Source organism: Aplidium turbinatum, chromosome 3, assembly GCF_918807975.1.
Source record: "Aplidium turbinatum chromosome 3, kaAplTurb1.1, whole genome shotgun sequence".
Classification (NCBI taxonomy): Eukaryota; Metazoa; Chordata; class Ascidiacea; order Aplousobranchia; family Polyclinidae; genus Aplidium; species Aplidium turbinatum.
In genome coordinates, this window is record NC_137474.1 from 41,431,956 (window position 1) to 41,452,743 (window position 20,788).

At 38.9% G+C, this 20,788-nt stretch overlaps 1 protein-coding gene across 2 annotated transcripts; it reads left to right on the forward strand.

Moving 5' to 3' along the window:
• The first annotated feature begins 946 nt into the window (after window positions 1-946).
• On the forward strand, window positions 947-19,163 carry LOC145766319 (headcase protein homolog). Of its 2 annotated transcripts, none has more exons than XM_082578002.1 (12): window positions 947-1,125; window positions 1,475-1,590; window positions 1,893-2,001; window positions 5,056-5,205; window positions 5,581-5,698; window positions 5,800-6,721; window positions 7,126-7,236; window positions 8,159-8,278; window positions 9,161-9,277; window positions 13,795-13,915; window positions 14,121-14,192; window positions 15,094-19,163. In XM_082578002.1, the coding sequence occupies exons 1-12, from the start codon at window positions 1,029-1,031 to the stop codon at window positions 15,237-15,239; spliced, it is 2,199 nt and encodes a 732-aa protein (XP_082434128.1). In that variant the 5' UTR covers window positions 947-1,028; the 3' UTR covers window positions 15,240-19,163. The 2 variants fall into 2 exon arrangements, with proteins under 2 accessions (XP_082434128.1, XP_082434127.1); XM_082578001.1 differs by having other exon boundaries at window positions 947-1,119; window positions 1,472-1,590.
• Window positions 19,164-20,788: the final 1,625 nt, after the last annotated feature.

Here is a 20,788-nt window from a genome sequence, read left to right on the forward strand (position 1 = left end):
TGGCCGAAGGAAGTAGGCAAGATAATGTAAGAAACAAGGAATATTTCGCGTAGTCCGTGATTGTGGGAATCGAAGTAAACAACTTTGGCAGACGGCGTGGTCTAGACTTCTGAACGAATGCTACAAACTTCATTCTAAATTTCCTCAGCCAGCAAAACAGTCGAATTTTGATAGAAGACTTTTGGTGGATCTGTCGTAGGTTTAACCTGCTGCGTTTGTGGGTTATTGTGCATTTCAGGTTGTAGACTAGGCAGCCGATGTTTGTCACTGTGTCTCTTGTTAGTAGCCTGCGCATGAAGGGTTTGAGCAGCGTGCATTTTCTGTTAAGTTCATGCAGAGCAGAGAATATAATTTACTGGGCTGGCCTGGAAGCGGGCAGTTTATCAGAATCAGTAGTTTAGCATGAGCTGCCTGTTAACACAGATTGCAAGGTACTGTAACTTTTGTGTTGTGATGTGTCCACTTCCATTGCAAGGTCTAGTGCGACTTTTTTTTCAAATTGGAGTACTGTATCAGCAAGTATCGTATGGATTGCATTTCATTTTTATACAAATGTTGAAGTTACAGTGAAACAGCTCTCCCTGCAACTCCAAGGCATGTGTGGCAAGCAGAACTCTGCAGTTATAAATTAATTGCACAGTTGAGGAAGTGCAGGGTAAATGATAATTCTGCCAAAATCAATATCATAATAAATTAACTACTATGGTATTTCTGATTATCATCTAAAGAAAAACGAAAGCAATGCTATATGCTTATAAGTATAAACAACTCAATTAAATTCATTGTGCAATGCAAACCCATTTAGTGTATGTTTTATGATTCAACATACTCGACACTGCTTTGTGTTGCATGCCCTACTTTGATGGAAAACAACAAACTATTATTTTCAAATATTGTACGATAATATTTTCGCATCATTGTAACTGTAAATATACTTGCAGATTGTTAAGTCTTTAGTGAAAGCATTTACTAAGCAATTTCAAACTATTTTTGTTTTTAAATGGTGTTAAAGTTGTTGCATATGAATAATGCCTGGAAAGCGAACACGAAAAGATAGCGACCGATCTTCTAGTTCCTCAAACGGTCTCCCTGGTCCAGCAGAAATATCACAGCACAAAGGTACCGGTGCTTTATATTATTATATCTGATACAATTGACTACCAGTACGGTACTTCTGTGAGCTGTTTATGTGCAGACAATTTTTGTGGCATTTTATATGATAGTCAGTAAAGTTGTTTCAAATTCACATGGAGTGGCCACTTTTAATGCATACTATGCTTTAGTGAGGACTGAATGTGAGTTTGTGATGCTACAATTAAGCAAAGGTAACGAAGTTAGTATTGCTCATATTAACACTGCTTTATCACCTTGAATAATTTGGCAGTTTACTTGCACATTGACAATATGAATCACGGGTTTTCTGATTGCTTTATTCATTGTTTTAAATCCAGTCTTTTTTTGTTGTGTTTAGGAGCTGGGTCAAGCAGTTCTGGATCACTTGGGGACGAGAGCGAAAATACAAGCATGAGGCTTTGTTGTCTACCTGGTGGGTGCCAGTTTGGTGAAGGCGCTTTGTCACCTGAAAGTGCTGTAAGTGTTCTGTTTAGTATCTACTTTGTTATTTTGTACGAAGTGGCTATTTTTACACACTTGTTGCTATGGTTGCTTGTTACAGATGTTGCCAGAGTTAGGATTAACTTTTCTCAAATTAGGGCAGAATTCCTTATCTGGCAACGCTATTACGTAGTGTAAATATAGCCACAGCCTATTTTTATGTTGATTACAAAACAGGTTTCAATGGTGAAGAGAGAATTTATTCAATGTAGTTCAATCGCTATTTGTTACTATTGAATTTAAATTGTATCATGCTTACTTCATGAATCACTTTGCAGATGATCAAAGTGATTTGCAACTATGAGGCATGCAGTATGAGTGAGTTCATGCACCGGGATTGTTTCAACCATTGGGAAGAAGGGATCCTCAACTTTCTACGATCTCATGGTATGTTTATGCATTGAAATGTGAAATGGTAAAATAGCTTAATTGTGATATTGCAATTAGAATTGTTCTAACTAATTGCAGTTTGGGTTGTATTATCATTGATACTTTAGTGAAGCATTATTTATTTAAGTTTTTGGTTAATGCTGTCGAGATTATTGAGTTTATATTTTTGAAAGACTTGACAATGCACTGTAAACATGTAATTTTTAACATGTTTTTCTTTGTTTATTTTGTGAAGCTTTTATCTGTACTTTTGAATGATAATTGCAGTGCACTGGCTGTGGTTGCTGCAATGTACTTCACATGTAGGAAATTGAAACTCAAAATAACCTGGCGTTGTGATGACTTGTTTTAATATGTATTCATCAGTAGAAGCTATGTGACATGCATTGTGTGGATAGGATGCAAGTGCTCTATCAAATAAATTAAATGCAAATAAATTAAATTAAAAAAGTGGTTTGATGAACACTGCCCAGATAGCAAAAAGTATTTTTCTTTTCACACTGTTTCATTGTCAGGGGTATGATACCAAAGATATGGTATAATATAGTCACTATACCACCACATCTTTATCCTTCTATTTCCCCCACATGGTTATCCCAGACAGAAAATCATTGCATCTGCAAACCTTCAATCAATGTAAAAATTGAATAGCAACTGATTCGCTCATTGCTGTCTGGCAGGCTCACTATGAGATCACCAGCAATAAACGCATGTACCGCAAGACTGTCTACGTGACTAAAGTCTAAAGGGCCTCAAGCTATCCCAGCAAGCAAAATACGCTCCTTTTACATTGATTGAACGCATGCAGACGTTGTTCGCTAATTTCGCATTGATTCAAGCTGGCTGGCTGAAATGTTTTCAATATGGCTCTGAGACAGTGATAAACGATCAATCGATCATGGACTCACAGCAGTTTTGTTTGTCAATGCCTGGGTACTTGGATTCATAGATTGGTTTAGATTCGTTTAGAGATTGCAAACAGGTTAAATAAGAATAAAGCATCGTACAACGTTTCTTTGCAAAACGCACTAACTTCTTGATAAATAGAAAGTGCACAATCTATTGCATATGCGTATTCTCATTTGTCATTGAAGTTTTTCATGGAAATCTGGTTCCTCAAATAACATTTGGAATCCAATCAAACACTCTGCGCCGTATAGTTGGCTGCTGCTGAGATACTGCAAGTTTGATCTACTTTGCATTTGGTTCATTACTTTGGAAGTGCCAGCATTTGTTGTAGTTTTGTGTCATGCACAGTGCAAAATACTACGAATCAGCCAGAAGTGCGATGCGCTGTGTGCTTGAGTGGTTTGCAAAACTTGCAGCTAGCATCATAAACTTCTGCAGACGTTGAGTCAATGTGAAAAAGAGCTGATTTCTTGGTTAGGTAGTTATCTTCAGGACAAGGTTATATTTTCAGTTTTGTTCGTGCCAAAGGAAGTTTCCAATGGTAAACAACACTTGTTTTTATGTCGTTAAAACTCAGGCGTCGATCGAAGTATAGCACGTTTACATCATGCTTCAAAGCACATGACGAAGATCCGTAAAGTTTCTTCATAATTTCAATTTGTTGCACAACATTGATATCCTCATAGAAAATTGATTTCTTCATTGCCCTTATTCGGTGTGGAATGCTCTCAGTGTGATATTACATTACATCATAAGTTTTTGGAATTCCGAACACCACTTTGTTGGTCTATTGCAATATGATGAGTGAATTTGACAACTAAACAACAACACCGAAAACATTTGACGCAGCATTAGAAGAAGACATCATTCACGTGTTCTTTGATCATCTCCATTGGCTTAATCGACGTAAAGTGCGAGGGTTTGGAAATATGTTTCCTGAACAATCGATTACCTGCGATTACATAGGACACATTGACCTAACATTGTATCATTGAAAACTGGGTAACGCCAATGGGTTTAAGATATTTCTTGTTATATTTTTCTTACGCAAAAAAATAAACAAATACGATAGATGAGTTTTAAATTTCTGTAGAACAAAGTGAACTGTGTATCCAAATCTCCATCATCGAAAATCAAGCAAACTCTCTATGTATTTCATATTTTTGAACTTAAGAAGGCTGGCGAAACTTCAAACCTCCTTTTACTAACATTTCGTTCGGCGCAGTGCTATTTGTCAAAAGATTGCAGAGCCCAGAAACACCACACGTTGAATCTCAGAGCGAAGTTAACATTTTGTTTGAACTTCCTACGCAACTGAAAAACATAAGAGCTCTGTTATTTATTGAGGATCTCAATTGTTAAAGGCCTTCACGTCACGGGCTCGTAAATGTCTTCTCTGTGTGGAATTAGATAAACACATTTCTCTATTGAACGAAGTTCCATGTCCATTGACTTATGTGCTTGCTTTTGTTGCTTTGCAAAGGAAGTTTCAGACTTCTAGTTAAAAAACACATCTTCAGATGATGTTGCAATGCAAATGGTTAAGTTTCACTGGCTGAAATAACCTCCTCGTAAAGACTTGACTTTGAGACCAAAGACATTATTTTGATATGAATATCTTCCACACCTAAACATCTAAGTTTGGGATTGAGGTCAATTTTATGTTTTGTTTTACGGTGTTTTTTTTCAACTTTGCAAATATGTTGTAGCATTCTTTAAAGTTTGCATTTTTCTCGTAAATATTGCATTTCGTATTAATTGCAATTTATCTTGGTCGCATGTGATCGAGTATGGTGTTGTTTTTTTCTACTTTAGTAACTATAATTTTATTTTGTCTCGATTAGTTAAGATCCTTTTGCCACAAACGGAGAGAGCCAGCCATAGCTTAGCAATACATCAACCTGAAAGTCACCTTTGAAAAGAAACTCATTAAACGTGGCAGGCATAAGGCGTTTCTTGTGTCACTGATGAAGTAGTGCTGTGAGTGGCTTACCAGCTGTGGAGCGCTATGATGATAAAAACCACAGAAGAAACATCCTGGCTTTAATGAATGGCATACAGTCGGGAATTGAGAACTAGTTTTTCAAACGTTCACAAAATTATAGTTAGGGAAATTATGTAACATAGCGCTCATATCTGCAGGTCGTGCTCGGAGTTGGTCGGAAAAGCAGAGACGGCAAAATCTTTGGACCAAGAAAGGCTATGATCTCGCTTACCGTGCCTGCTTGTGCAAATGCAAACGTGGTCATTTGAGAAAAGATCTTGATTGGATTCCGCAAGATTTCATGTCATGTGAGTTCTCTTATTAGTATGATTAAGTTCCTATTACTTTTTCATCTTATTCTTGGTAAGTCTGGTACGCTTCAAAATTTTGGATCATTTTCCTACCAACATTTTTCGTTACAAATCATATCTCAGCCAAAAAGTTGTAGCGTTGTCGTTCTGCATTAGTTGTACTTACTCAATCGCATGCAGAGTAGTTTTTGCAAAGAAAAAACGTATGGTAGATACCGGTTCTTATTTTTATTGAAACGACCATCTTGGGCGCTGTTATTCAGTTTATCAAGCAAAATTGGTTTTGCATACAATTTGTCACTGAGTGACAGACCGAGCTAATTTTGTGTGTAGATGTAACTCTTAAAACTAAATCCAAGCACATCTCTATAGGTTCTGAGAATGAGCCTTCTTTGGGAAAGAAGAAAAATCGCCGACGGCACAAAGACCTCCCAAGCCTTGGCAGCTTCAATGGAATGGTCCGAACTAAATCGAAACCGATACCAAACAAGTATGTTAGATGTCAACATATTGACGTAGGTTTGCTTGTTGATTTCGCTACCGCTCTATTTTGGGAATCGATAAAAGCATCATTGCAATTTGTTTTTGCAGCAAAGACAATCGAAACCGTCATAGTTCCACCAATTCGAACGTCTCTGTCGACCAGGGTTATTTGAGCGCTTCACCCGTTACCACCTGCGATATGGGATCATCCTTTTTTTCGCCTCCATTTTATCTCCAACACAAGGCAACGTTCTCCTTCCCCCACTCTCATAGTCAGTCTTTTCGGGGAAGCACATTTCATGCCCCCTCAACGTCTCCCTTACCAGAGATGCCCGACGACTTTGAACCTGTTACTCCTGATTTGACCCCTTCTCCGATTTCTACGGACACATCACCCACGTCCCCACTCGGGGTATTCACCCCACCGCTGTCTCCGGAAGCCAACCTTAATTTCAAGCAAGGTGGCCATGACGTCGGCACTTCACACATGAACGAAAGTCACCGAATGTTTCCGAAGCCTTCCGAACAACGGCATGAGGACGTACTAGCCGACATTCAATCGATGAGCGCGTTGATTGACAACATACAGCGCCACAGAAGCGCGGACTCTTGTCAGGCGTTCTTCGATTCACAGCCAGAAGCTCCTTCTGCAAATGGCCAACAAGTCACCCAAGCTCTGCCCCTGGAACAAGCGTTTTCACAACTTTGCTTTGAACAGGCCCAAGCTCCCCAAGTCGATCCTTACCCCACAAATGGGTCTGTTTTCCCCCAGGTCCCTTTCAATAGCCCCACAGCTGCAATGAACCACTTGGAGCAGTACCAACAAGATCAAGCTCTGCGCAATGCGTTGATAAGCAATGCCAAACAGCAACAAGCCAACGCATTGGCCGTTCAACAGGAACGAAGAAATTTCAACTCGAACGCCCAAGTCTTGCTCGCCCTCCGACAGAAAGAGCAGAAGGAAATGGAGAAGCGAGAACTGAACAAGTTTATCTTGAGCATGATGTCCGCAGAAGAGAATAAAACTCAGGTACCAAATAATGTGAATTTTTTCTGTCGTTTCCAGGCTTACGCCATTTGTGTCAATTTGAAGCTCGTTTTGCTCACATCCAGACATTTCACTAAATGACCAAGTGGCGCTGTCCTGTCAGCCAAAGACCCCAGCCGCATGCTCGAGCGGTATCGAACCAGGGCTGCCATTACTCGGCTTTGCAGCCGACAGAATAAGCTTTACTTTTCAAAAGTTGACATTTGAGAGCAGAAAGTTGCTAATCTGAATATGGTTCGGTTATCTTGATAGTTAAAGTCCATTATGTGCAGCCACATACCAGAAAAGTGCACAGCTGTTGAAATTAAATTTGGTTTAAATGATGATAGCATTCTTTATCATTAATCATTTCATCATCATTAAATCATTATTATCATTCTTCTTAGGTTCTTTCGTTTCCTCCTGATAAGCCACGACACCACCGGCACACTGAGATCAGACTCGTCCCAATGAAGTCCACCAAGTTTGCCAAAAGATACGACTTCTCGCACTTCGAGGTAAATTACTATCTTTCTTTGTATAGCATATGATCTGAACGGGTCTGCTGCTACTGGGCGAGTCCGATTCGGCTAGTCCTATTCGGCGAGTTTTTGAAAATCCAACGACGCCTTCTGCAAATCCAACGATTGAATATTATTGAATATTCAGACATTGAATCAATGTAAATACGAACTGTTAGGCTAACTGGGTTCTTGGAACAAATTTTTGCTGGTCGGGATAACTAGGCTAAGGTACCCGATAATTTCCTTTCAATCCAAACTAAGCTGTTCACACATTTATAGATCCAAAGTAATCATTTTAACTATTGAAAAGTACTAACTTATAGTCATAGACATAAACGAATGACAAAACATGACGAATTTTAATTTAATAGTTCAAACATTTTATTTTTATTTTTTTCTGCACGATTTCAACGTTTAGCGAATTTCAAAAAATCGCCCGATAATTTTCTTTAAAAATTTCAAAAACTCGCCGAAAAAGGCTCTCGCCGAATAGGAAACTCGCCGAAACGGGCCGTTCCGGATCTGAACAGTAAAACATTTAAAAGTAAGCCTTCAATGGGAGAAAATGAGCATACTCAAAAATCAAAATGGAGGTTGTTTAGGATCACACATTGCTTTTCTTAATTTTTCAATTCTCTTTTCTATACAATAATAAAATTTGTTTCAAAAATGTAACAAAAAATAAACTAAAAAAAAAATCGTCATTTACTTCAGATTTATGTAAAAGTAGGCAGTAATGTGCAGGAAAACGTGGACAAAAACTCGTGGAGCCGAAAATGTAGATCTGTTCTGTGTTTATCGTTCGTTATACAACTCTTAACCACTGGCTCAACGAGTTTTAAGGACATTGTTGCAGTTGTTTTCAATTCAGCTGCTTCCATGATAAATATTTTTCAAATTGCACCGTTTGTTCTAGAACGTGTTACCAAGGCAACACATCAATCCCTACCGCATCAAGATGGAAGGAGAAGGCTACGGAAGTGATGATCTCCGCAACTTCATTCTCGCCAGCTTAAGTAAAGCCAACTGTTCTCAGGTAAGATGTCCGTAGGAGCAGCTGTATGCCACCAAGTTAGCGGATATGGCTCATGTTTTTAGTTTTATATTATATTTATTATATTCGTTTGGTTGCTTTTAGTGCATGGATCCTTATTCCTTATACAACTTATAATTTTTCGTAACACCGACTACCTGAACAAACTTTGAAAGACATTAGCATCTCCATCTATTTAACTATATAAATTGTAATCGCATATTATTCATGCCCGTTACTTTGTTTATTTTACTTTTTCAATATGCCAACTTTTTTTGAATTTAAAATGAAAGATTTTCGTAAAAAAAAATAATATTGCGACGTTCAAACTAGGTAGCCTGGCTAACAACATTTTACTCCTCATCTCATGCAACAGCAATGCAATATAGAATTATCTTGCATACTACATAAACACTTCCAACCTAAATTATGTGATGTGTGTATTTAAACACAGCAAATTATTATCGAAGTGACATTTCTGGGCAGAATAGAAAATCGGTCGTCGTTTTTACAATCAATGTGAAAAATGACTGATTTTCTGTCTGTGTCGTCGTCTGTTGGTTAACGAATCGAACGAGCACGTATTCGTCCGCAATCCAGACGACGACGTGCCCGTCAATGGCTGGACCATGTTGTCAACAACCTGTTGTTGATTTCCCTCGTCATCTGTTGGCTTACTATGAGCTGCTGTTGCCGGTATGTGGATATCCAGCCATTCAGAGGTGATCAACAACTGACTCATTTGCTGGTCAATCAGTCTCTGTTTGAACACTTTGCTCTCTCTTACTTTGATCAAATGCAACGTTTTTAAATTTATTTAATGTTTAGTGACGTTAAATCAATGTAAAAACGTTGCTTTAGGTAACCGATTTATATCATCCTTAGATGAACTGCGTGCTATGCGGCGTGGATTTGCCTGTTTACAATCATTTCCCATTGATCGATGGAACTATGTTCCTCAGCCCGGAGAAGAACGAAAAAAGCACCAAATACTGCTTCAAGGTATGTTTGCTTATGATGACAACGATTAGCTTTTTTGACCATCAACAAAATGCATTTTTCTTGTCGTTATGAGTCTTTATCGAACTTTCATATTGTACATTTTTGGCCCTGAGGAGGGGTGTTGCCAGATGATTGAAACATTTGTGAAGTATTGAGACAACTTGCATTTCACTGTTTTTAATTTTGTTTTCATGGACCGAGCACCGCACTCGCTGCTAAAAAGAGGACAGATTGTGACACTTGGTGTGTTTTAACATCGTTGATCTCACAACATTTTACTCTTAATTGTAAGACTAAAATTTTGTTCGGTCTCACCATTGTAATCAACACTGTTACCTTGTTCTGCTTGGCAGCGGTTTTTAAACTTTTTGCGTATTGCTTGCAAAACTTCGCAAAAGTAATCTGATTACTAACTTGCCAACCAAGATGTTGAATATATAGTAAAAAAATAATCAGACAGTTTAAGATAAAAGAAACGAAGATAGTAAACTTAAATCCTTTTGTAAACACACGCTGATTAAGTTTGTTATTTTACCAAGTTTGATTTCTTAATCGCCATTTCATCGGAAAAAATGTTCAAGACATGTTTTTGTTGAATTTATAAATACATAGAAAATTTTCCCGCACACAAACAAGGAGTGATATTTACAGTGGTTACTGTACAGATGTCGTTTTATTGCAAAGCTTGGGTTGCTGTGTCTCAACAATTATTCACTATCTTTCCTAATGAGCACCTGGCCCACCCATAATATGAGCGATGTAATTTCGCTATTAATTTCGCGATTGACTCAACTGAGCAAAGCGGTTTGAAAGCCCAGAAGAGTCATTGAATCAGCGAAAGTAGTTACAGGTTTTTTTGCTGAGAGCTCTTTTTGATGAGTTCTTTTTGCATTGATTTCACGTGTATAGACGTTGAACCCATTTAAAAGCATAACTTCTTTCCTACCTTTCTGCCTTTTTCTACCGGCGACGTTGAAACGACGTACAAAAACAAATTTTGTCGTGTCTTGTGCTGGTAAACAGTTCGCGCAGGCAGAGAGGATGTTGTTATGACTGACCACTGTTGTTGCTTTGTTCCGTCGGGTCAGTCCGGTATGCGAAAACAACTCCATTGATATTTAAACCGTTGGTCAGAAGTTGTTTTCCTGAGATTTTGTCCGGTTGGGTTTCCCCAGGCAGCAAAATCCGTTTATTTTTACATTGATTCAACGTCTGCAGACGTTGAATCAATGTAAAAATGACGGTACTGTTCTGGTACGTTCTGGTAATGACGGTACTGTGACGGTACGTTCCTAACAAGAATGATAATAATGATGAAACAAAATGACGGATTTTGTTGTCAGGGATCGCACTTTCAACTTGTTTACGCGGGAGCTCTTCACAGCGATATAGTGATGTCATTCATCCATTGAGAATGAAAAAACCGCGTCTTATACCGATCGGATTAAAACGTGATTTGGCTCGCCTGTGTAAGCTGTGATTGTTTGTTAACAACGGACGACAAATGGCTCCTCGTGCCCCATTCTGTGAGTACCATCTGCTTTCAACCAGATGAGAAACGAAATTTGTCAACAAAGAGCCTCCACCCGGACGGCACAGCTGCAAGGGGCAATTGATACTGCCGAGGAACAGACCGCAGACCACATCATCAATGACTGTACCATCTTCAAGCCACCTAACGGAGTGGAAGGTCTGCGCGTCATGGATGATGAAACTAAAGACTGGCTGCTCTCTAGCAGCCTTCCAGTGTAGTCCGGGAACATCGTGAATCTGGGGTGGTAAAAGGATAGACCCTCGGCCCCAGAAGCTCACACGACGACGAACGTTGTTTGGTTTGAATTGAACACGTTTAAAGATCAGCTTGTGCTTCAATAACATCGCGACTATGTTCAACTTTATTTAAACGATGAGTTTCATAGTTTATATTGGTTTCATTGCTGCGTGCGAAGCCGACAGACATTGTCAGCACAGCCATGAAGCCGCATTTGAGCACAACTTTCAAAAACTCGTTTTTTTGTACAATTCTGCGAATTTTCAAAGACTTGTCACCACTAACGTGTCCGTACCGAAAAAGAAAGTAACCGCTAAATAAGCGAAAATGCCAAAACTGGTAAACTCCTGAGGTTTAAATCGTAGCTGTTGGAATTAAACCATTATAAATCACCCAGACAGCAAACCAACCGTTATTTACATTGAGCAGGCGTTAAATCAATGTAAATAACAGTTGATTTGCTGTTTGGGGTCCACACAAGTCCACTTGAATTACCACTAGCAAAAGGAATAACTTAATGCAAGATTAACATTTCCAAAAAGAAGAATTTCCGGCAAGATTAAACGTTTCCAATTTCTACTAGCAAAAGTGGTACTGCTTTTTCGCATTTATCAAATGCTGGCATTTGCACAACAATCTAACCTCTTAGCGTAATTTATTAAGAATGGATTTCGCTCATGATTTCGCTGTAATACTGTAATGGCGTCTTCAGCGTATTCAAATAAAATAAGGGAATTCAGACGTAAAGCTTATTTCTTTGACATGTTGTTGTAATTTGGCCTGCACACGGTCACCAAATCTCAACGTTGGATAAGATGAGAAAATAATTGCACCATTGATGTGCAAAAATGAAGCAGGCTTTGAAGAAACAGCAAATTTGGTGCGATTCTATTTTTAACCGTTGGTCACGTGACTAGATCAAAACTGATATCGAGCGGGGAAGTGACGTAATATTTCTATCAGAGTGTCGGCAATGCAGAAGCAAAACAATGTGCAGAACAGAGTTGCTTTTTAAAATGTTGCCTAGCTGCGGGGCGATAATGTTTTATTTCAAATAGTTCCTCAAAAAGAAATTGAGAAAAAGGGTCAAATTGGTTGTTTTATCCGTAAACAAGAGCTGCCATTTCTGTAGCGTTTGAATGGCAACTTTTGCTACGTGATCACTTTCACGTTCTTCGCAGATTCGTTGCAACTGCGATGCAAAACACTCCTCGGCGCTATATGCAGTTGTTCAATGCATATAAACATCAAATTACTGTAATACAAAATGAACTAAATTGCTCGCTGAGTCATTTTCCCCCACTCATTAGTTGGGCAACTTGAAGTTAGTATAATAATTTATTGCTTCGTTTCGACTTCAACGACGTTTGAAAATCTGAAAGCGGCAACTTTTGCGGCCTGGTTGAATGTCATGGTTGACTTGGTGGTAAACAGATGACTGACATAAGTCAGAAAGTTAATTTTGGCACGAAAAAACAGCAATGCATACGAATACACAGCATACAACACACCTGAGAAACATACATACAAACAAAACAAGTCACCAGGAGGTGTCGAAAAAACGCAAGGTCATCGAGCAGAGCCCCTTTGGCATTCATTCCTTTGACATAAAAGTAATTACGGTTGAACAACATCTAAACAATAACAAAACCAAATATTTAATTCCAAGTTCTCTTGCACAGCACTTTCTCTTAATCAGGAATGCACCGATTTTGTTCAGTTTCATTGGCTTTGTCATTGCTTGAATAATGTTGTTGAACTCAATTGCTTTGTTGCTTCTGGCATACAAAACCAGCTTCGCTTTGAAAGTTGTTGCATCATATCATATCAAAGTGACGAAACAACACTGACTCATTCATGCGTGATATTTTGTAAAATGTCTTAAGCAATAAGCAACTTCACTTTTATCTAAATCTAGAGAGTAACTTGACTAACATCAATCACACTTTGCCAATTTACCCAGCCAGCAAATCAGTCCTTTTTGAAAAGGACTTGCGGGCTGTGCAACTGTCACGGGACATAGAAATTGCAAAAACAAGGAGCGAGATATTCGCACCAGCTTTGTTGCAATTATAAAAAGATATGGTTATTAGATTCCGCTGCATTTCGCAAAACACTTGGCAACTGTCCAACCCTGTCATCTTGTTACCAAATTTGTGCTTTCAGTTGCAATTAAGTTCTCGTCAAGTCACGTTTCGGCCACACGTGCTTTCCTAAATTTATCAGCCATTGGCAGAATTGATTGCCATTAAATAAGCAATCTTTTGCAATCAAAGTTCTCTGCATAATTTTTCCCATGAGCCCATCTGCATTTATGTAGATTTCACTTAAATGCATGAGCGGTTTCAATAATTTTATAAGAATTTCAATAGCTTTTTGACTGAAAATGAACTTTTTTTCACATTAATATACCCATTGTGCATTTTAAAAATTATACCCTGCCAATAGATTTGATGTTTCCAAATGTGGTTTTCACATTTAGTGCACTTTAATTGTCTTTTTAATTCACTAGTGTAGTCGAATTCATTAATTGCCTTTTGGTTTATGAGACTTATTGCTTTGGATGTAGGTAAAAATTCAAACTGAAAAAATCCACACAGAACATATTCTCACAAAAAATATCCTTATTTTTCAAAGGAGGAACTTTTTCGGCATAGATTTTTACCGATTGCCGTTATTCTGTTGATTTGTCGGTTGAAAAACCCAAGTTGCAAGTTTATGTTCAATTGCCATTTTTATTTTCCAGATTAAGGTGGAAGGAAAGTGCGAGTATGTGCATGCCGCTTGCATCCGTTGTCTGGAGGGATTGCACAATATCGTTTGTCGGTTGTGCAATGGCAGGTGGGAGGGGATGCACCTTCAACTTGGTGAGTACACACTGTTGATGGGTTTTTTATATATCGTGGATGACATGCTTGAAGGTGGACATGAAGATTAATTTTCTTGCCTTTCTGCCCAATTAAAAATCTTTAACAACCGGGCATTAGCCTGGATTCTACAACAGTATCAAAGAAAAAATTACATATATTGTACCCTCTGTTTTGTGTTGAAATTAACCCTTATTCGTTGCAGGTACGCTGTACATGTACGACATATTTGCTGCCAGTCCTTGCTGCCAACAGCGCCTGTCTTGCAAGCAATGCGGTAAGTAGAACTGGTTTGCTCATCAAGGTGTGAATGCAATCATTTATTTGCTTGGACCTGAATTGCGCAATTTGTACATTTTGCTCAAATTTCGGCATTTTTTCAGGCAGTCAGTTCTGAACGTAAACAAGCCGCCTTTGCTGTGATAAAGTTTGCAAATTTGACGTCGGCAAACGCGAAATCTATGCAAAAAGGCTGATTTTTGCACACGAGCAGATGAAGCTGTGTGATTAATAGTTGCTGCAGACCCGGTCGTTCGAATATGACTTTGGAAAATCCCTGGAAAGTTTCCCAATTGGCAGGATTCCAAATTGCTAGATACGTGTTGGAGATGGGTTTCTTTTGCACCAAATCACAACCCGGTGTAAACAAGAAGTCAATTTTGCCAGCTAGCAAACCCATACACGTTAAATCAACGCAATAATGGCTGATCTACATACCGAGTGGTTGGAAAGTCCGGCTACACATTTGGCTAAGCTGACAGCAAATTAATGAACCACGTGACGTGAAACTAATCACGTGACAAGAAAATATTAATCTTGTCTTTCGAAACCTGTGGACGTTTGTTGGACTATGACGTAGTTGGTGATTAAAGTCAACTTGATGAATTAAAGCCATTTATTAATTGTGCGTTTGATAAATGAATTGATTGTGTCCGCCGTTTAGCTGCAATGGTGTAGAAATTTATTAATACATGGCAACACTTTTTAGAAAGTATGATATACATACATATGATTTTTAGCAAGTTAGCAATGTATGTATATGGGTGTCAATGTACATGCCCAAATTCATGTTGCGAAAGTTTCATGAATATACCCCTCACAATGAAATCTGTGACACGTGGGCTTTCATGTTACAGGAATCCATCAATATTGAATTTGTAAACAACTTTTATCATCAGGTGGTGCAGTGATTGATATCCGGCAAGGCTTGACATACTTCAGCGACTACAGCTCCCAGAAGGCCTGCCCACATTGCCATGCCATGGACCACCACTTTGTCCGACCGGCCACTACGTACCAATTGATGGGATTGGTGTTCTCTTAATAACCCTACTGCTTCGCTTCCATTCGTTCGCTGCTTTTTGTCTTGAGCTCGCATCTCTCCAACCAGATCTTAATGAATCACTTTTGTGCTCTTGAGAGAACAACTCTTGCTGAATAGCACAAAGATTTTAACATTTAAACAATGTAATCGGACGTTGGCATATGATTCCATGCAACATGGCCGACCAACAAAGCATTTGCATTGGTTTTTGCAAACTTGGAGATACCAACAACGCTGCCATGAAAGCTTTCGTATTTTGATCCGAGAAGTTGACGGTTTTTCTGTTGTAACCTCGTTTGATGCCACAGTGTCCGTATGCTTGAAATCTAGAACTACTCGCTTCGTTTTCGCTGAACATTTTCATTATCAGCAGCTTTCTAGTTTGCCAATGCATGCTTGATTATGCCAGTGCTGCCAGACCACGTCTTGAACATCAAGAGGGATTATCTGACTTGAAAAACAATGTGTAAACGGCGAGGTTTGCCGTTTAACCCAGCTAGCAAAACTTATTCCATCCGTTTTACGTTGATCTAACCTAGAGTAGTTTTGTTGGCTGGGAGAGACAATCGTCGATTCGTTATGTTAGCGTAACGTTAGTCCTTTTGGTTATTGTTGGTAATTTTCTCATGGGTTCTCTGCTAAAGAGCCCACAGATAGCAAAACCCGTCATTTTTACATTGATTCAACGTTGAATCAATATAAAAATCACGGATTTTGGTGTCTGGGTTGTTTCTTTCTTAAGAATTAGCAGAGGTTGAAATCAAGAAGATACAATTTTTTCCTCATTTGAATAACCTGAGCTTAGTACATGACTATACGAGGTGTAATCAGCGTTTTGGGCGTGTTTTGTTTTTCTGTTTCGTTTTTTAGAGCTTGACTTCATCGAAGCAAAAAGTTGGCGTTAGTTTTCCGTTGATATTATGTCACAAGACGTTGTACAAACAGCAAAGGCCTTAATAATTTCAAAATCTGATTACCTTCGTTTTTGGTGCTGAGTTGCCATGGGGAGTATAAACTCTACCTGCACATAAAGCTTTTTTTACGTTCATTCACCATCTGTAGACGTTAACTCATTTAAAAATGAACTGCTTTGAGAGCTGGAAAGGAGGTTCGCACGGCTTAATGAACCCAAGGTTGCCCCTAATACGATATTTTTTTGACTTGTATAAATCCCTGTCGATGGTTTGCACTAACACATTTTTTGTGAAATTTGTGTGAACCGATCTTTAGTACTCATCAACGCAATGACGTTTCAAAACGTTTGCATGGTTGTACATTTGTACCATAACCGCCATTTCAGGAGTGGGCAACTATTATCATAACGGGCTCTTGAAATTCATCGTGAATTCACCATAGAAGATAGGTCATTCTAGTTATTTCAAATTCTTTTAGTGAGTCCTTACCGGGTTAGTATAATTTTTCAACCTTTGTTCCATTGAATATACTTTGTTTATTTTCCGCATACATCGTTCAAACAACTTGTACTGCCCTGCGTGTTCACAGCAAAGTATTTTTTTTCCTTGTCAACCTATTTTCATGGACCACAACTCCTTTTGTACATCAGCATTGAGTGGTCCTTCAAGTAAGGGTTTGAGTCGGTTTCCAAACTAAACTGTTTTCATCATTTCTGTTAATAACCAATTTGGACTTTTAACTGTAAACGTGAGAACCTTTGTCAAACGATAAATTTGCTTTTCTGCTTTATACTGTCTATTCAGAATTGATGACATTGTAAGATTATTTCAATGCCAATAATGTTGCTATATAAATGGTAAGTGCGCTGGTAACCCAGTTTGCAAAACCTATCGTTTTTACATCAATATAAAACGAAGGCTTTTGCAAGCTGGTGTGCTGCATGGTTCTTGTGGTAGAGTAATTTTGTGGCCAGTCATTTTCTAGAAACAGTTTTCAGGTTTCGTCCATTTCCGCCTCTCGAACGGTGATGTTTTTTTTCTGCAACGGCTTTTTGTCAAACAATCTTTACAACTCAAACTCTCGCAGTAGTTTTTACGGTTAAATAAGTGGTTTGGCTAAGAACGACAATGTTTTTTTTTGTTTCTTACGTCTCCACAACCCAGACAGCAAAGTAAAAATGACGGATTTTGCTGTCTGGGAAGTTGTCTGCATCTTGCGAGGTATTAGGTTCGCCATTTTTGTTAATAGCAACATTCGCTGACATTTAACGCAGCTAAGAAATCCGTCCTTAATAATTGTTACGTTCATGCAACAGTTGCATCTGGAGACGTTGATTCAATGTAAAAAATGTCTGGTTTGGTGGCTTGGGATAGTGGCACTAGTTCCCGCTTCATAACCTCATCTTTGGGCTGCACCAGGTTGGGTTTGGAAAGCCGGGACTACTATGCTTAGCATTCGTCCAAACTTTGCTTTGATTGTTATGCTTTACTACAAACACTATTACCCGCTCCAATGATATTATCGTTTGCAAATTATTCCCAGCAATGAAACGGTTCTTTCCTCAATGATTCAATGTCTGCGGCCTGATTTGCTGGCTGGGCTTTTATTAACTCGTCTTTCTGAACTCTTTCGCCTGCAAGGCGGTCAAGTGGATTGTGTTTTAAATCCTTTGATTTCCCAAACATGTTTCATGTGAATCGTGAAAAGTAATTGTTCCATGTCCATGACCTCTAACCTTGTCTACCTGTTGCACCCCAGGGATAGGCAATACGTTAGTGATGCAGTTTTTCACTTTAATTTGTTTTTTTTATCGATTGTAATTATTTTGTATACATGTAAAGCGGTCGTTTTAATGTTATTTTTAGTACGATAATAATTCAAATTGTACTCAGGTGTAAAATTCTGAACTATATAAGTAAACACTTGCTTAGAAGTTCACGTTGTAAAGTTCAGCCTCAGCTTTTCTGCTTTTGTCTCGTAGTGTCATTCCTTTAAGTGCTTGCATGCTAAAATAGTTAAGAAAAAGACAAGTTTTTCTTTTCGAAATTATTTTAACGTTATGTAATGTTAGAACAATGTCAAAAGGCCCAATCTGATCGACATAACCGTATACCTTGACGTCTTTTTGTATTTGGTACAAGCTAGAATAAATCAACTGCGTGGCTTCAGCCGTCAGCTACCTCTGGCAACAGCAGTTTCGTAGCAGTGCTGCCAAACGATATGCCAAGATGTTCATTTTTATGGTTATGTTAAAACTGGCAATGAAGGTCATTTTAATCTGGCAACAGCAGTTTCGTAGCAGTGCTGCTAAACGATATGCCAAGATGTTCATTGACCTTGAATATTTACGTTCAAAAGTTATGCTATTTCTTAATGGTCGAAAATGCCTGTTCATTGCTCCCACCGCTCTATGTTTACATGCATGCCTTCTGTAGTGCTCGACAGCTATTTAGTCCGGTTTACCGCTGACAACCAGATCTGAAATGGAAGTTTTGAGCAAATTATGCCCTAACTTTGATCTCTGATGTAAATAAAGGGGCAGTTTATCAAAAGACCATGGGCGCCAACCGAAATGTAATTTCGTGTACCTTCTATCATGACAAAAAGTATTTCGAAGTGAATTCCTTTCCTTTAAAACCTCGTTTCAGTCAATTTTAAAGACGAATGGCTTTCGATAAACTGTGATGTAGGATTTTGTGTTGTATATATACTCGCTTGGTATTGGCAATACCCTTTGCTTTAGCCTTGATCAAGTTGTTTGTCGTCAATTGCAGGTTATTGATCTGTTTATATGAGAAAACTATGTTTGTAGTTTAGTTCTCTTTGGTTTAGTAATATTTAATTCAAACTTTAAACCGATTTTGCTTGAGTACTACAACTTTTGACTTTTGTCAGAGCGAGCGAAAGCTAACTTTTTTTCCATGCGTCTTATCGTTAGCTTTTGCGAGGTAGATTTTAACTGTCACATTTGGTTTCTTGGTTAGAAAATAATAAAATTCATGATCAACACTTGTGCGGTGAATTGCTGTCTCACTCTCAAAGTATCATTGCCAGCCACACAGACTACTTACATCTAGACGTTTTTTCAAGCCTTTTTATACTGTATCACCTTCTGCATATGCAGAGTGATGATGGTTAAGGACAAGGTGATATGCTAGTGCAGAAGATATTTTTTTTTTATAAATCAAGCTCCAGAATGAAAGATAGTCTTTTGGCAGTAGCTAGAGGCGGATTCCCTGGGCAACGATCTTGTCTCGTGTATAATTTTGTGAAGGTGTGTGTAAACACTGAAGGACAGTGTTTGCTTCTAGGAGCGGTCTACATTACTTAGGACGCCATTTTCTTGCTACTCGTCTCATACGCCATCCACACCAACCTGGTTACGGTTTTGGGACCCTTTCAAAATTCGTTTCACGATATTTGAACAACTTAAATCATTATTCAGCAAAGTAGGCATCAAAATGGCGGCGACTTTCAGTTTTTCATACGTCATCAAAAGCAGCTACGTGCCACGATCTCGAGCAATTACGAACGCATGAATCGACGTGAATGCAGTCTGATGACCGTTGTTACAACTGCGGGCGTTGTTTTCGGTTGAAACCTCTGACCAGTGCAATCCGGTATAAACCTGATGGAATTTTAGCGATGTTTCGTGCGCAAAAGCGACACGTAAATCCTGCCACTGTTGCAGCGATCTCATACAAGCTCCCAGCAAGCAAAATCTGTCTTTTTTACATTGATTCAACGTTTGCAGATGTTGAATCAATGTAAAAAAGTCGGATTTTGCTCACTGTCTCGTGTCAGGATCAAACGTGTTTACTTGAGTACCAAAAATTTTTCTTTCGCAACGATCGCTTTGACAAAACACTATGAAGCGCTTGCATTGTTCAGAAGACACCCAACATTTCGTTCATAAAACCGTAAACAAATGTGGTCATGTAGGTTTAAAACCAGGAAATTGTTGAAGCTGGCGTGTTTGCACTGAGACTCTGCAACTCTTCCTGGTCTGCCCTGGTCTTGATTGTTTCTCACGCTTGTGGCGGTTCCACCACTGACTTGGAAAACGACATTGACAGTGAAGTTTGTAGGTGCAGTGTTTTCAGGGGCGCCGGAAGCGTGGGGCAGGGGTCGGATGCCCCCTGCCCTTAATTTTTCTGTGGATTGGAGCAATGGTGCCCGTTTAAGGTCATGCAAGCTACTGCACATTTTGCAATATAACAATTTTTGCTATTGGCTTTTAGGCTAATTATAATCTTTCATTTCTGCCTCAAAATAATATTCACGACGCAAAATTCTGTATCACAGTAGGTTAGCCTACCAGTGGCGTAGCTAGGGAATGTGCCGCCCGGGGCGGATTCAGATTTTGCCGCCCCTTCAAGAAAAAGCATGTGAAAATGAAATTTTTTTAATTGACTTAAAGTGGAATTATTGTATGTTTTGAACCAGTAGCGTAGCCAGTAATTTTGAAAGGGGGGTGTTTGACGACCGGCGGGCGAAGCCAAAGACGACACCTCGCCAAAGACGACACCCAGCGGCGGGGGGTCTGGGGGGCCTCCCCCAAAAAATTTTAAAAAATTACTTTGGATTTGGTGCATTCTGAGAGCATTTTCAACAAAAATGTGGGTATAAATCCC